This window comes from Diabrotica virgifera, chromosome 1, assembly GCF_917563875.1.
Source record: "Diabrotica virgifera virgifera chromosome 1, PGI_DIABVI_V3a".
NCBI lineage: Eukaryota > Metazoa > Arthropoda > Insecta > Coleoptera > Chrysomelidae > Diabrotica > Diabrotica virgifera.
The window spans coordinates 112,454,902-112,472,183 of NC_065443.1; the positions used below are offsets into that span (position 1 = coordinate 112,454,902).

The following is a 17,282-nucleotide window of genomic DNA, read 5'->3' on the forward strand; positions in this document are numbered from 1 at the left end:
TTACGGATCCGAATTCACAATGAAATCGGACGACAGAAAAAGGATTGACGCCTTTGAAATTTGGTGCTGGAGAAGAATGTTTCGGATCTCATGAACGGAACACAGAACAAATCACTCAATCCTCCAAGAGCTTAATACTCAGACTCGACTTTCCTCTATTTGCCTCTCTACCGTCTTAAAATTTTTCGGCCATATTGCAAGAAGAAGTGATGATAATCTTGAGAGACTTATAATTTCGGGAAACGTTGAAGGGCACAGAAGTAGAGGTCGCTCACCTACTCGATGGACGGATCAAGTACAGAAAGCCAGTGGAAAAACATTCTCTAAATCCATGAGGGAAGCTCAGGACAGAAGCCGATGGAAAGAGATAGTTGCTCGTATTATAGGGAATCACGACACTCAGCAATGAGGAAACGACTGAGGAGGAGGAGGATGAGTCGATGCGATTAGTTATACAAGAAAAAGTGAAAGGAAAAAGAGGACCGGGGTGACGATGCACGTCCTGATGACAGAGTAAAATGGGCCATGATGATCGTCAATGTCCTTAAAGGATGAGGCACATAAAGAAGAAGATTTACTACTGTTATTCCGAAAAACCTACTAGAAAATATAAAACAGTTGGATGATCTGAGTGAATATCTGAATATCTAACTTTCAGTAGCAACTTTTAGCACATGGGACATCGAGCTAATGGCGCGGTAATAGCCGCATTCTCTTGCGTTTTCCTTCTCCCCTATTAGCTACCAAGAACGAAAATTGTGATAAGGACAAAAGTTGTGGGACTCATAAACATGAAGCTACTCACGAAAAATTATCTTGCTAGTAATAAATCCTGCTATTCTACTCTCGATGCCCATATGCGTACGAAAATTTTTGGGGATACTCCAACATACCATGTCACCTAAGGTAATGTTTATCATCAGTATATTATCCTGTCGCCAGGGGGGGGGTGCAACGGCCTCCTTTATTCAGATGGCCTTACCCAAGTTTTTTTTATGTATTTTGACCCATAGAATACGAATTTGTTGGGTAACAGTTGATTCGGATGTCGATAAGTTTGTTATAAATAAAGAACTTGAGGAATTAGATAACAGAGATTTTTCGCAAAACAAAACATTTTTTTGTATTTTTTGGGTCATTCTAAGCAAAAAATGTTGTTACAAGTTTTTTCGCTGGATGCATAGTTTTCGAGATAAACGCGGTTGAACTTTAAAAAAACCGAAAAATTGCAATTTTTGAACCCGAATAACTTTTGATTAAAAAATAAAATAACAATTCTGCTTACCGCATTTGAAAGATCAAGTCAAGTTCTATCGGTTTTGGTTATTTGCATTGTCAAAAATTAATTTTTTTATTGTTAAACAAAGCTATAAATACATAGTGCTTGAGTGATGTTTTCAATGCATTTCTCATTTAAAATCGAACGAGTAGGCTCGACTAAAAACAGGCAATTTCTACGTAGCATGCATTTGGCACGTAGCATGCGTTAATTTTGTTTATAGCTTTGTTTGACAATAAAAGAATTAATTTTTAGCAATGTAAATAATCAAAACCGGCATAATTTGACTTGATCTTTTAAATGCAGTAAGCAGAATTGCTATTTTATTTTTTAATCAAGTCATTCGGGTTCAAAAATTGCAATTTTTCGATTTTTGAAAGTTCAACCGCGTTTATCTCGAAAGCTATGCATCCTACGAAAAAACCTGTAAGAACATTTTTTGCTTAGAATGACCCAAAAAATACAAAAAAATGTTTTCTTTTGTGAAAAGTCGCTGTTATGTAACTTCTCAAGTTCTTTGTTTATAACAATCTTATCGACATCCGGATCAACTGTTACCCAAAAAATTCGTGTTCTACGGGTCAAAATACATAAAAAAAAATATATATACGTCCATCTGAATAAAGGAGGCCGTTGCACCCCCCTGGCGACAGGACTATATATCCGGGATTACTGAATATTCCCTTAGAGACAGTGTGAGCCGCATGGCTTAAATATACAAAAATAAGTAGTTCTCCCCCACCCCGAACTTCATGATGTAGAGATGACCCAATTTTTTGTAATATAGGAGACATCTCAACTTGTCTAGTGTTGTATATTCGGTTCTTTTCTGTTTGTTTTTATTTTATAAAAGCAAAGTCGCCTTTTCTAAATGTTTTAAAGCACCAATCGTAACAATTTGTTTCTAGATCGGAATAACATAAAAAGGTAAGTTATCTAGAATAAAACTACACTTTAAGAGCGTAGGCGCAAAATTTATAACTTACCTGATTAAAATTAACATAGAAGTTTTCAGGGACTCTCGGCCCTCTGTAATAATGTAATATTTCATTCTGCGATTAAATTTTTAAAAAATACATTAGTTTTCACTGGATTCGGCAAAATGAATGAATAAACAGTACTGGCCCAAAATTTTGCGTCGACGCTCTTAAAATAAATTGTTTTGGTCAAAACAGAATGGTCATTCTCTTATATGGAAAAGTATATAAAACACTCTATATGAAGCTATATACGCAAGTGCAAATATTTATAATGTATAAATAAAAATAAACATTTTTAATTTCAATTATATTCTTAATATAAAAATATATTTTATTAAGTATAAAAGGAAAAAATAGAAGATCTGTATAATGTCTTGGCTTTGCCCTATGAATAGTATTTTTTAACTTCTTGTAGAAGTTTATCAACATTATCTTCATCAATAAGAACAAATCTTTTTGCTCCCCTACTAAAATAATAAATATCCCCAGTGTAAATATCGAACCACAAGGCATGTATGTGAAGCTCGTGTTTCTCCAGTCTTTTTTTCAAAAATCCATAGCTAGCTATATTTTGAAGTTGTTGTAACGTGTTAATTTGTGACAGTTTGTCTTCAATAGCGAATTTATTTTCTGGATCTATGTATGCTACAAATTTTCTCATTGGGGTTTCTGCTTGAAATATCAACGGCTTCGAATAGTCCGAGACTTCCAGTTGTTGAAATTTTTCTAAGCTTGAAAGTGCGTGTGTGCACAGCCATGCTCGTAGCGGTGAAATTCTTCTATTTTCCTATAACAAAATCATGATTAAACTATTAGTATTAATTATTATTATTGTATAGTCTATCTAATTAATTATTTTCACTCAATTTTGAAAAAATGTGAAAAGGTTGAATTATCCACGTCCGTCTGTCTGTCCATCCGTCCGTAAACACAACTCCTCAGTCATTATACCATGTAAAATGACAAATAAGTTGTCGAATGAAAGCTTATAGTTATTATAACCCAAGGATGGTACTAAAGATGAAAAATTTGAACTAGGACTTCCAGTTTTGGAAAAGGCAATCAGAAAATTAAATATAAGAATGAATGGAACTATGTATTTTTAATAGATCGAAGCAGATTCTCGAATTCGCTGACGATATAGTTAGCAGGCAGAAGTATGAGAGACATGGTGCAGTGTTTTACAAGAGTTGCGGACGCGGCAAGTGAATTAGGACTTGTGGTAAACGAGGAAAAAACCAAATATATGTTGGTTTCTAAAAACTCCCGAAATATCCAACAAAGAATTCAAATTAACAACCATACCTTTAAGCAAGTCAAAGAATTCACATTATCTTGGATCGCCAGTAAACGCAACAAACACGACAAGCGACGAAATAAAAAGACGCGTAGCAATAGCAAACAGAACTGTTCACGGTCTCCAGAAACATTTAAAAAATAAAAATATAAAACGTGCACTAAGCTGAATATTTATACAACACCTTAGTAAGACCAGTTTTGATATATAGGGCTGAAACGTGGACCTTATCTCAAAATGATGAAAGACTTCTTAGTATTTTTGAGAGAAACATTCTTAGAAAGATCCACTGAAGAGTCACTTGCTACCATACAGTCATGATGTGAACAAGTCAGATTCGAGCTCAATGGTACCTAGAGCATGAAACATTGTATATTTTAAACATCCGTTTAATTTCACATTTTATTTCTATGTTCCTGTGACGGATTAATTGTAAAGGGTTTTTACCCAAATATTTTTTACTTTGGTGGTTAGCATGTTAGATTCACGTAAATACTGATGATGATCGGTCATTCGATCGAAAACTAGCTCTGTTCTGTGATGTAGCCCTGTATGGGTATTTTAACAAATATACCTTTTATAAAGGATTTTATGGTTTTGTGTAATAAATGGTATACAGCCAACTAAAGGAAATTTTTTCCTCGTGGATATTATTTCCGGTTAAAAAGAACGTTAAGATTGTTCAATTAGTTCCAACGTTATGATGATAAAAGTTGACAGGCATTTACAACAATAGTACCAAGGTCTGTTTTTTAAACAAATACCTTTGTTGTGCCAAGTATTTAGAGTAGATATAAATTTTCACATTTTTTCTTTTATGCAGCCTGGTTAAAATGTTGATTTTTTGTTAGCTGAATGCCTCGATAACTAATGGAAATTATGCTATAATGGTACTGTTGCTTTCACAATCAGATATCTATAGTGTGATTGAAATCAGATTGTGATGTGTTAGTGTGTGTCTTGAGTAAATGTCTTGTTACTTTGTAAAGTCGACTTCATTATCTTTACAAAGAGACGCTAATTGTTTCTGAACGTCTATGGTCCCTCCGGTGAGTGCCAATCTCACAAGGAAACTTTTTTTAGAAACTATTTTTACTTATTAATTTTTAATAAATGAAAAATTTCCTACCCATGTGAGATTCGAACTCACGACCCTTGGATACAAAGGTAGGCTCTCTTACCATTGAGTCACAAAGGGGGTAATATGTTGATTTAAAACTTCAAAAATATAGAAAAATCGACGAGAGGCAGTGGTAGGGATAACAATTTCAGCTGTCTCAAAAATAAAAATTTTAATCATTTTTTTAAACTGGGGTCACGTGAGGTAAAATATGCAAATGTGATACTTTTGAAAGTGTCTAATAATTATTTTTATAATAATTATTACTATGAACGGATAAAACCGGTAGCCGAATAAACTTACATTCCAGGCCAATGAAAAATGAAGATGGACGTTTATCACTGACATTGACATAATAATATTTAACAGGTTGTCAAAACAATAAAAGTAGGTGTATTCCAAATTTTTCAAAAGTTTTCTACAAAATTTAGAAAGAATAATGTAAGTGTAAGTACAAAAATATGAAAATTGTGAATATTTACTTTAGACGGGCATGCCAAGGAGTATTTAAACAAAATTACAAAAATCACTCTAATTAACGAATTTCAATATTTTCTTTGGATCTAAAAACACAAAAACTCCAAAAAAGCTCGTTCTGTGTATTATGTTTTCAGATTGATAGATTTCTAACATTTCTACAGTTCAATTATACATCCCTAAAATAAAATTCAAACAACACATTTTGTACAATAACAAACAGCAATTTACTGATATAAAAACCACTTCATTAGCAGGATCCTTCTAAAGTAAACTAGAACCACGAATATTAATTGTTGTAACTGTACCTATTAAATGTAAATTTTCAGGTGTTTGTAGCTGATCATATATGTACTAGAAAACAAATAAAAATGTGGGAACCTTCGAACCTTGCTGAAAAGAAATTTAACGCAGAAACAAATAGACTGATTGGGGAGGCACAACTCCACAGGTTTAGTTCATTTATAGAGCAATTTGTTGAAGATACTACAGCTCAGCAGGATAAATTTTTCAATAAGTACAACGTAACTTCTCAACTAGTTGTGATAGAAGAAAAAACACATAGCAGTGAATCTATAGGGTATTTAGTACACTCCGATAACAAAATTTTAAGTAGAATACTAGCTACTTTAGGTGGGGTATGCAATGAAATCAGCGAATTAGTTTCTGAAGCTGAAACATTGTATCAACCTTTTGTATTATATGAAGATTCTGTAGATAGAGCCTCAAGACATGCTTCAGTGAGTAAAATATTGGAACCATTACAGCAAATACATTTTTTTGTTAAACGAGTTCATTCAGTAGTTATTTTAGCATTAAAAGAAATGAGTTGTTTGTTAGGAAAAAATATATATTCTTCTGGTAATTACTGTGCATTTCCAGAAGTACTTCATAAGCTTGGGGATCTTTTAATTTGTTTGTTAAAATTTGATGGTCTCTTGGACATCCAGCTTCTTAAAGACCACTGGTTTTGGTATCGAACATCTATTAGAAACATATCACACTCTAACAAGATATCAGTTGATAGAAGTAAGGTTAGATCTTTAGATAAAATGTTGCAAGTTTTTGAAAATGATCTGTTAATGGGTCACATTTTAAAAGATGTCATAGAAAAATGTTTCGAAGACAAATCTTTCTACTATCAAATGAAAAATTGTACAGTAAATCAAGAATTACATGCATTTATAGTTTTACTCTTGGCGGAGTTAGAGAAAGATGAAGAACTTCAGAGTGATATTTGGTTAAAGATGAACATCTTTGTAATTTTTTATTTCACTATATTTGAGAGTGCTGACAAAAAATTAATAAAAAGAGTATTAGATGTGAATAAGAAGCATTCAACTTGTACCTTAATAGGAAATATTTTGTGGTATCCAGAACAGTTTTTACTCAAGCATTTAAGTATATTAGAAAAATACATTGATGAGAGGGCCATTGAAAATCATAGACTGAATTTAGTAAATGTTAAAAATAGTAATTTTCCTAAAGAAAGCAGTAGTCTTTGTTTACAGGTTTGTTATTTTTTAATGGAATTGGAACATATTTCAAAGCTAGACACAAATAACATCAAAGTTCGCGAATTACATGGAATAGTCGCGTGTTTAAATAATGGTCTCAAACTTCTTAAAAAAATTAGTTTTTCAGTACAGTGGACTCTAAATTTACACGTTGATAAAAACTTGCCAGTACAAAAATCTGTTTTGCTGTCTATTTGTAAATTAGTAGAAGTCTTAAAGGGCATTCCACTCATTTTTAAGAAACATATGGTATCATTAACATATATATTTTTATTAACAACGCAACATCTCTCCCATAAAGCTTTAAGTTTATTAAACAATATTAGAAAACAATTTACACAAGAAAAATCATACAACGAAAGGCAACTAGATGTTCTTTCGTCATTAAACCTTTGCGAACAAGTGTTGAGGTCTGCTGTTACTTCTCGTAGTATATTGGTAGCTAATTTATGTTTATCAGCAAGTGGACTATATTCAAATGATTTATCTAAGATGAGACATGTGTTATCCCAACTAGAAACAATTGTATCATTTTCTAGAGACTTACGAGAGACCAGTAGTTGTTTTTTTATGTATTGGCATCAAAATTTCATGCTCCCAGTTTACTTTAAAAAAATTGTAGATTCAAAAGCAGATTTATCCAGGCATTACTTAGTTCTAAATGCTCTGAATGATTTTCGCAGTGAACTGTCACATAATATTATAAAAGAATCCTTGTATGATCCTTTGGAGCAGATAATTGAAAGAAATTTAAGGTTACAAACTCATCTGCATCTTCAATTACCACCTATGGAGCCATTTGATAATTATTTTTCTATAAATTTTAACAAATACCTACCAGTGCCTGTACACGGTAAATATACGAATATAAAAAATGAGGTTGAACATCATTTGAGTACCATATTTTACAATCTTACATCTGTGGTACTGCACAATTGGAAAACTTATGGAGAAATGAGAAGGTTGGCCTATTTACAGTATAGTCTTGATACTGTAGATGATAATTTACCCATTCAAACATTAGAACAAGGATTAGATGTTCTAGAAATTATGCGAAATATTAATGTATTTGTAAGTAAATATTTATACAATCTTAATTCGCAAGTTTTTATAGAAAGAAATAGTGACAATAAACATTTGAATTCTATAAATATATCTCAAGTCGCAAATTCGATTCGAACTCATGGTCTAGGTATAATGAACACCACAGTAAACTTCACCTACCAATTTTTGAGGACCAAGTTTCATATATTTTCACAGTTCATTTATGATGAACACATTAAGTCAAGATTGATAAAAGATCTACGCTTTTTTTCAGAGCATAAACTAGAATTGAACCAAATGTATCCTTATGAGAGAGCAGAAAAATTTAATATGGGGATAAGGAAACTTGGCCTTAATGAACATGGTGAAAGCTATTTAGATCTATTCAGAAAAGTAATAACTCACATAGGTAATGCTATGGGATATGTTAGACTAATCAGGTCAGGAGGTAGAAGATGTTTAGCTGATGGAACTTGTTTTATACCCAATTTGAAAAGTAATTCTCTGAAAGAAGCTGTACAAAATGAAGAGTTGCCAGATCTAACAAAAAAAGCTGCAGATGGTTTACTAGAAAATTTACAGATGTATTTGGATAACATCGAAGATGCCACTGAATACTTCCAGCTGCTAGTAAAAGTTTTTGTTCCAGTATTAAGGAACAAAGCTAATATTCATTTAAAATATTTTTACGTCATTGTTCCCCCTTTAACTGTTAATTACATAGAACATTCCTTGAACTGTAAAGAACGATTAAACAAAAGAAATAAAACAGAGTATACATTTACTGATGATGGATTTGCATTGGGTTTAGCATATATTGTAGAAATACTAAATCAACATGAACAAGTTAACAGTTTGCACTGGTTTCAGTCTGTAACGAAAAAGTTTACCCATGATAAAGTCAGGATCAAAGAGCAGATGTCAGCTGCTGATAATTTTGATAATAAATTACGACAAGCGCTCACTTTGACAGAAAAAAAAGTTGCTTTGTATGAAAGGGAGTTTAGGCTTCTGTATTATGGATATAACAGTGCTAGATTATTTTTCCAAACATAAATTTGACTACATACTTATATGAAAATTAAAGTCTTAATGGCATCTATAGATCTATAATTAGATGCAGATATTCAATGTCTGGACACACGCCTTCTTTTGTATTATTCCATTTCCCTCCAATTTGAACAATTTTAATCAATCTTTTCCAGAATATTATTAAAACTTAGCTTATTATCTAAGCTGTGGTTGTCCCTCCCTCTCGAGTTTTTGATTCCACGGTGCTCTACTTTGGTTGTGAAATATCTCATTTTGTTCCTTATAACTTGCAAAAATTACATCGGAAATTTTACTCTTCCTCTTTAAAACGCATTTTGATTTTGGTTGACACACACATTTTGATCAAAAGATATCCAATTTTTACCGTCAAGTTAATACAAATTTATCGCGCGTAACTGATAAACAGAATCATCGGTCACTTCGAGCGTTGTTTCTGAGAGAATGGTTCATTCTACACATAAAGTGCAACACACATTTTTGTTTAAAATTATTTCAGCTACATTTTGAACCATTTTTTTACGGCGTACAGATTCTTCAGAAATCGATGTTTTTTGGGAGGGATTTTAGGGAAAACCCGGGGTAGTAGTGGCAAACTTTGTTGCATCTATTTGGGGGTCCCAAAAATTGACATAGGTACAGGGTTATTCACTATATTTTGACCCCCTGTAAACTGCTTTATTTACAGAATTAGAAAAAAATGTAAAATACAAAAGTTATTCGATTTTTAAAATATGATTTTTGGACATATATAACATACTAGTGACGTCATCCATCTGGACGTGATGACGTAATCGACTATTTTTTTAAATGTTTTTTAAATTCAATTCTCTATTCAGTAATATAAACATTAAGATAATTATTTATACAGGGTGTCCAAAAAAAATTTTTAATTAAATTAATTGACACAAAAAAAGAATGTAATGTAAATGTATGTAATTTATTTAATTTAAAATACATTCTACTGCTGTCACAAAACAGAAGTAAATGTTTATTGAACAAATAAAGATTACTTTTCACTTACATTCAATGTTCAATCTGCCTCTTGGCAGTTTGAACATTGAATTTAAGCAAAAATCAATGTTTATTTGTGCAATAAACTTTTATTTCTGTTTTCTAACAGCAGCAAAATGTATTTTAAATTAAATAAATTACATACATTTACATTACATTCTTTTTTTGTGTCAATTAATTTAATTAAAAATTTTTTTTGGACACCCTGTATAAATAATTACCCTTAATGTTTATATTACTGAATAGAGAATTGAATTTCCTTTCAAATGAGCTAGCACACGACCCCTATTCTCATTTAAAAAAAAAATGTCGATTACGTCATCACGTCCAGATGGATGACGTCACTAGTATGTTATATATGTCAAAAAATCATATTTTAAAAATCGAATAACTTTTGTATTTTAAATTTTTTTCTAATTATGTAAATAAAGCAGTTTACAGGGGGGTCAAAATATAGTGAATAACCCTGTACACATACAAGAGATCCTTTTTTATGGAAATCATTGTTCAAGCGACTAAAACATACAAATAAATGAGTGACATATTTTTTGGGGGACACTTTTATTTTTTGAATTAAATTTATGTTTATAAGGCAAAAAATAACTGAAATATAAACAAAATTATTTAATTATTTATACAGTAACCGCCACCCTACTAGATACATGGGAACATTGAGCTTTTACAGTCCTGGACCCTTCACTTGTTTATTTTATGTCTAGTGACCTTTAGGACATCAGAAAATGTATAGAAACTGAATATTAACATAAAAAGTTGACAAATAATAAATCAGCTGTATTTGACGTTTATAGTTGTCATTTTGTTAAAGTTGTAAAAGTTTTAAATATTGTAATATTCTTGGTGTTTGAATAAAGTTATTTTAAAGCATTGTAACAATACTATTAATTAATGTATTTATTGTATGGAAAAACAATTATTTTGGATAGTTTCTTGACAGTAACATGACAGGGATGAAAGTCACATCTGAGAACGGATCTTCCCATGTAACTAGTAGCGTGACGCTTACTGTAATAAGGTAATCTACAAATAAAACTAGCTTAATCATTCTTTAATTACCCTGTATAGATAAAAACAATAAATTTTCATATATTAAAGAAATAAATACAAATTACAAACAAACAAAAGTTACTAAAATCGGTCTATGTGATGCAATTATCCTAATACGTTTTGTATTGCTTGATTCAAACGAGGAAATTGAAAAAATGTGATAGTAAAAACTGTTGAAAGACTAAAGAAAACGACTGATTTTGATACATGGAAAACATTAACAGTTGATTGTCATCTTTGGTCCTTATTTGTACAAGTGAAAAGCTTAAGTTTCGAATATTTTTATGAATAAATATATAATTATTGTTATATACTATTGTTGCTTCAATGAATAAACGTGCAATGTTTTATTTTGTTTCTTCTTTTTTGTAAATTTCTATGTAAAGTAAATTATGAACTTCTATCTGGGAACGTAGCCTTTTAAAGGTACTGACCTGTTCAGCGTTCGATCTTCAACTGAGACTAAGGTTTACTAAGTGTTACGTATGGTCGGTGTTGCTATATGGCGTAGAGGGCTGGACACTCAAAACGAGGAATATAAACAGATTAGAAGCTTTCGAAATGTGGCTTTATCGCCGTATCCTAAAAATACCATGGATGGCGAAAGTCACAAATGTAGATGTCCTTAAAAGAACGCCAACTTTTCGAAATCGTCAAGAAAAGGAAAACGGCGTATCTGGGTCACATCATCCGAATAATAATACCAGTTCCTTCAACTTATAATCAAGGGTAAAATTGAAGTCAAGAGAGGAATAATAGGACGCAAGAAAATGTCCTGGCTCCGAAACATAAGGCAATGGACAGGGATTAACGACATACAATATCTGATACATACTGCAAAAACATAGAGTTAATGAAAAATGAGATCGCTAACATCCATTAGTGGATTTGCATCTGAAGAAGAACTTTTATCCCTTATTTAAATGAATTTCAGGCTATGTATATTTTTTTAATAAAAAACATGCTGTTTTCTAAAACATACTTAATAAAATGAGTCTCACAGAAGTAGTGACATATCCATAAATACTGACTTATACTCTCTGGTAAATACTCCAGAGATAAGCAAAAAAAGTACCCTGTTTGGACACACGGATCCGGCCAGACAAATATGACAGTTGTTTTTAGTAGTATGGACCTCTACCACAAAAATCTCTATGCCAAAAAAACTGTAAATTTTCGGTTTTTTTTTGTCTTTCAGCAAAAAGTGAAACAATTTGAGAGTAAGAAACTTATAAGTGATATAAAAACCTTCAAATTGGCGTTTTTTTAATGTTTTTATTCTTATTTGTTTTAATTATTGCTTAGAACATTGCAAAATAATGCAGAAATTTCAGTTTTTTATAAATTTTAATAACTTTTTGATAAATGAACTTAAAACCTTCATATTAAATTGTCCTAGGATAATTTGGGACAAAGTAAGTCTCTTTTTTTTAATTCACAGCAGCTTTGTTTATAACAATAAAGCGATCTAATTTTTCTATTTTTTTTAAATCTAAGAACATATTTTTTCGTTTTAATGGCCAAATTCGAAAAAGACTGCCTTTTAACGGAATCGTCCACAAAGCTTCAAATGTAGTCCTCAAAATCGGCCGGCTTTGAAATTCGTGGAAGTGATGGTGGGCGTTAACATCTGTAGTTGTATTTCTGGTTCTTCTTTATGGATTTCGACGTTTCTGTTTTTAATTTGTATGTACTTTTTGCGTACATGACGAATATTCAATATTTAAATAAATAAATTGTTAAAGAATTACATCCACAAAGTACCCTGTGAATGCAACAATTTCTATATGAGACCACTAAGCGTCAGGGTAAACGAGCATGAAACATACATCAAAAACAGGGATTTCGCTAGATCACAGATATGCAAATGTGCGTGGGACAATGAACACATACTAGATGACAAGAGAAAAGATGAATCAATAATCATGAAGGAAACAGACATGAAAAAGAGAAAAATCAAAGAAGTAGCCCTCATCCTACTAAATGAAGAAAAATGTGTAGCAAATACCATCAGCAGAACATGCAGCAGGCTTTAATTTCCAATATTTAAGGTACTATAGTACACTTTAAAAGACCAAAAATAATCATTTTTTTCAAGAATTTTTTTCTCAGAACCTTTATTAAAAATGAACATAAAACTTTTTACATATTGATATCTAACTCTTAGAGAGTACAAAAAATATATCTTTTTTCATTTATGCAAATACACTAATATTGTAGAGGGCGCAAAAGTCGAGGCCTCGAAAAATGATGACGGACAGTTAATCTCAGGATTGGGATATCTGAAACAAAAAAATCGTACTGCATTTGAAAAAGGAAGGTTTCCAACGTGACAATTTACCACAAGATCAAAAAATAAATATTTTTTAACCATGAAAAACTGAAGAAAAACGGGCGATTTTTTCACAAAAATTTTTCAAATATCCGTAAAATCTTTTTTGCCGAATTTTTCACTAAAGGTGGTAAATTGTCACGTAAGAAACCTTTCTTTTTCAAATGCCGTACGATTTTTTTGTTTCAGAGATCCCAATCCTAAGATTAACTGTCCGCCATCGGAACTACTTTTTTTCGAGGCCTCGACTTTGGCGCCCTCTACAATATTAGTGTACGTGCATAAATGAAAAAAGATATATTTTTTGTATTCTCTTAGGCAAGCCGCACACCAAAGAAACATGAAACGTGAAACATGTTTCATGAAAATAAAACACTGCTAAACAAATCTCAAAGTCCGCCTACCAATGGATCGAGTGTGATTCATGCTCATGACACATTTTTATTTTCGGAGAGTTTCATAAATGGCCGGACGTATATTTGTTTAGCAGTGTTTTATTTCCATGAAACGTAATTTACGTTTCATGTTTCTTTGATGTGCGGTCGGGCTTAGAGTTAGATATTAATATGTAAAAAGTTTTATGTTCATTTTTAATAACGGTTCTGAGAAAAAAATGATTATTTTTGGTCTTCTAAAGTGTACTAGTACCTTCAAGAAGAGGTGAACAACAAGAATATACCAACAATAACGGATGAGAAAATGTGAAGCCCACGTCTCAATCATACACGTTATGCGTGTATGATTGTTAATCATCGTTAAAATATGCTTACCTGAGATGCAAATTCGCTATCCTGTAATTTATATAATAAATTAATTGCTTTACAATCGCTATGACCACAAACGATTATATGCCGAATGTCATTGACTACACATCCGAGTTCTAAGGCAGCTGGTTCGTTTGATGTTAACTCGTCCACAAAATGTTGGGAATGAGGTATTACATTTCCAGCATTTCTTACTGAAACAAAAGTATTTTTAGATATAAAAAATAATAAACAAGCAATTGGACTTCGTAGTGCTAGATTTTCGCCCAACATGACCGGAAGTCGTTGATTGAACTCTTGGTGTAACTTTCCATCAATTATTATATACTAGTTCACTAATTTTGAGTCATTTTTAACAAACTTCCGGTCATAACTTTTTAACTGGACATGACATCAAAACCGAAACTAAATACACTCAGGCGCCAAAAAATCGATCCACTGAAAATTTGGTCATTTTTGATGTCTCTAATTTCCTAAACCTGTTGTCCGTTTTAATTGATTTTTTTACCATGTTATAGCCTTTTTCATTAAAAATATCGTTGTAATAATATTGTTGCTAGACAGGTAAACTGTGATTGTATACCGGGTGTACGAATCAAACTGTGTTTTTTTTTCTCAAAGTTCTCATCACCCTGTGGACTATTCTAGCATTTCTAAAATACTGAAATTAAAACCCAACTATAGCCTCAGGTTTTCTTAACATTCTGTTTTTAGATTCATTCGCTTATGTTGGATAATAAAAAAGAATGTGTGTACTTTGTACGCACGTAAGAAGTTATACTTCTATTATATGATTTCAACGAAATCAATATACTTTAAACAGTTTCTCTAGTACTTTCCAAAAATTTTTATTAAAACAATACCAAAAATTTAAAAAATAAAAGAATAAAACACACACAAACACATTGAAAAATGCCACAAATGATTTCTGAACAATAATTGTTGCCAAAAATTTTAATTAAATACGTATTTTCTGAAAAAAATTATATAATAATATACTTACAATCATAAAATCTATAAAAAAAAATAAAAAAAATGATATAACTTGCATTGGGCTTGAACCTACTTCCCGTGTATTCCGCCGTACGAGAGTCGAAGCGATTTCAAACTGCACCACCTTATGCAATATACACAAACTGAACAACTTTTTGACATTTTGTTTATATGAATTTTTATTAGTTTGATTTTTGTCGAATTAAAATACAACAATATATAGAGTAAGAAAACGATACATTAGATGAAAATTTGTAGAAAGTTTGTTCGTAATCAGATTATGTAAATTAAAGCATTTCCTACTAGGGGTATAGCATAGCAAGTACTAGGTAGGTAAGTACATTATTTTTTTTACATTTTCCAAATAGGTATGAAGATAATTTTTTATTGGAATACAACTGAAACATTTAGAACTACGTACCTGTGGCTTTTCAAAACTATTTAAAAAGTCACTATAATTATAAATTTGATTTTATTTCTCTCCTCACAACAATAAAAACTAATATATTATACAACATTTTTGTTTACCGATAACCTCCATATTGAACAATTATTGACAGATCATTTCAGCACCCAATCAGAGCCCGTATAAAGACTAATACCAAACTGTTGGTGTGCGCATGCGCGCAGGTCAATATAAATTCACCCTCAATCTCAATCGCGCCTAAAGAAGTATAACTTCAAAAATTTAGGTACTTAACAACTGGCCATGTTCGTCATCAGTACAGGGTGTTTCTAAATAAGTGCGACAAACTTTAAGGGATAATTTTACATGAGAAAATAATGACAGTTTGCTTTATAATCATATGTCCGCACACGCTTCGTTTCCGAGATACGGGATGTTCAATTTTTTTACAAACTGACGATTTATTTATTGCTTTAAAACCAGTTAAGATATGCAAATCAAATTTGGTGGGTTTTAAGACGAGTTATTGCACATTTTTTGACATACAATTAAGAATTTTATATTCGCCATTGGCATGCATACGGGTAATAATATGATCAGTCCTAATACCCGTTTGCGCGCTAATCGTGAATATTAAATTCTTAATTGTATGTCAAAAAATGTGCAATAACTACGTCTTAAAACCCACCGAATTTGATTTGCATATCTCAACTGGTAGTCCTGTCGCCAGTAGGGGTACAAAGGCCTCCTTAATTCAGATGGACTTACCCAAGTTTTCTTTATGTATTTTGACCCGTAGAACACGAATTTTTTGGGTAACAGTCGATCCGGATGTCGATAAGATTGTTATAAACAAAGAACTTGAGGAATCACATAACAACGATTTTTCGCAAAACAAAACATTTTTTTGTATTTTTTGGGTCATTCTAAGCAAAAAATGTTTTTACAAGTTTTTTCGTAGGATGCACAGTTTTCGACATAAACGCGGTTGAACTTTCAAAAAATCGAAAAATTGCAATTTTTGAACCTGAATAACTTTTGATTGAAAAATAAAATAGCAATTCTGTTTACCGCATTTGAAAGTTCAACTCAAATTCTATCGGTTTTGATGATTTTCATTGCTAAAAATTAATTTTTTTATTGTTAAACAAAGCTATAAACACATAGTGACTGAATGATGTTTTCAATGCATTTCTAATTTGAAATCGAACGAGTAGGCGCGCATACAGAATTTCTACGTATATTACGTACATTAAAACGCATGCATTGGGCACGGGAAACACTATGTGTTTATAGCTTTGTTTAACAAATAAAAACTTAATTTTTAGCAATGCAAATAATCAAAACCGATAGAATTTGACTTGAACTTTCGAATGCAGTAAGCAGAATTGCTATTTTATTTTTTAATCAAAAGTTATTCCGGTTCAAAAATTGCACTTTTTCGATTTTTGAAAGTTCAACCGCGTTTATCTCGAAAACTATGCTTCCTACGAAAAAACTTGTAGGACCATTTTTGGCTGGGAATCACCAAAAAAATACAAAAAAAATGTTTTGTTTTGCGAACAATCGCTGTTATGTAACTCCTCAAGTTCTTTGTTTATAACAATCTTATCGACATCCGGATCAACTGTTACACAAAAAATTCGTGTTCTACGGGTCAAAATACATAAAAAAAACTTGGGTAAGTCCATCTGAATTAAGGAGGCCGTTGTACCCCCCCCCCCCCCCCCCCCCCCCGGCGACAGGACTATGGTTTTAAAGCAATAAATAAATCGTCAGTTTGTAAAAAAAACTTGAACATCCCGTATCTCGGAAACGAAGCGTTTGCGGACATATGATTATAAAGCAAATTGTCATTATTTTTATGTGTAAAATTACCCCTTAAAGTTTGCCGCACTTTACACCGCCGCTCTAAACACCCTGTACTGATGACGAACATGGCCA

At 31.8% G+C, this 17,282-nt stretch overlaps 2 protein-coding genes across 3 annotated transcripts in view; one reads left to right on the top strand and one right to left on the bottom strand.

Annotated features, from left to right (window-relative positions):
* Positions 1-2,551: 2,551 nt before the first annotated feature.
* LOC114331169 (beta carbonic anhydrase 1) overlaps positions 2,552-17,282 on the bottom strand; it is a 33,417-nt gene continuing 18,686 nt past the window's right edge. Inside the window, exons 3-4 of the mRNA XM_028280664.2 lie at positions 13,946-14,133; positions 2,552-3,046 (exon numbers count right to left, since the gene is read on the bottom strand). Of these exons, the coding sequence (XP_028136465.1) occupies positions 2,645-3,046; positions 13,946-14,133 (590 nt within the window). The 3' untranslated portion in view covers positions 2,552-2,644. The remainder of the gene's footprint in view (positions 3,047-13,945; positions 14,134-17,282) is intronic.
* LOC114331168 (WASH complex subunit 4) lies at positions 5,019-11,193 on the top strand. 2 transcript variants are annotated; one of them, XM_028280661.2, is made up of 2 exons: positions 5,019-5,123; positions 5,483-11,193. In XM_028280661.2, exon 2 carries the CDS (start codon positions 5,525-5,527, stop codon positions 8,768-8,770), a length of 3,246 nt encoding a protein of 1,081 aa, XP_028136462.1. In that variant the 5' UTR covers positions 5,019-5,123; positions 5,483-5,524; the 3' UTR covers positions 8,771-11,193. The 2 variants fall into 2 exon arrangements, with proteins under 2 accessions (XP_028136462.1, XP_028136463.1); XM_028280662.2 differs by having other exon boundaries at positions 5,023-5,117.

Bases quoted from the DNA above. Each gene is read 5' to 3' on its own strand.
- LOC114331168 (XM_028280661.2), top strand. From the start codon at position 5,525: ATGTGGGAACCTTCGAACCTTGCTGAAAAGAAATTTAACGCAGAAACA.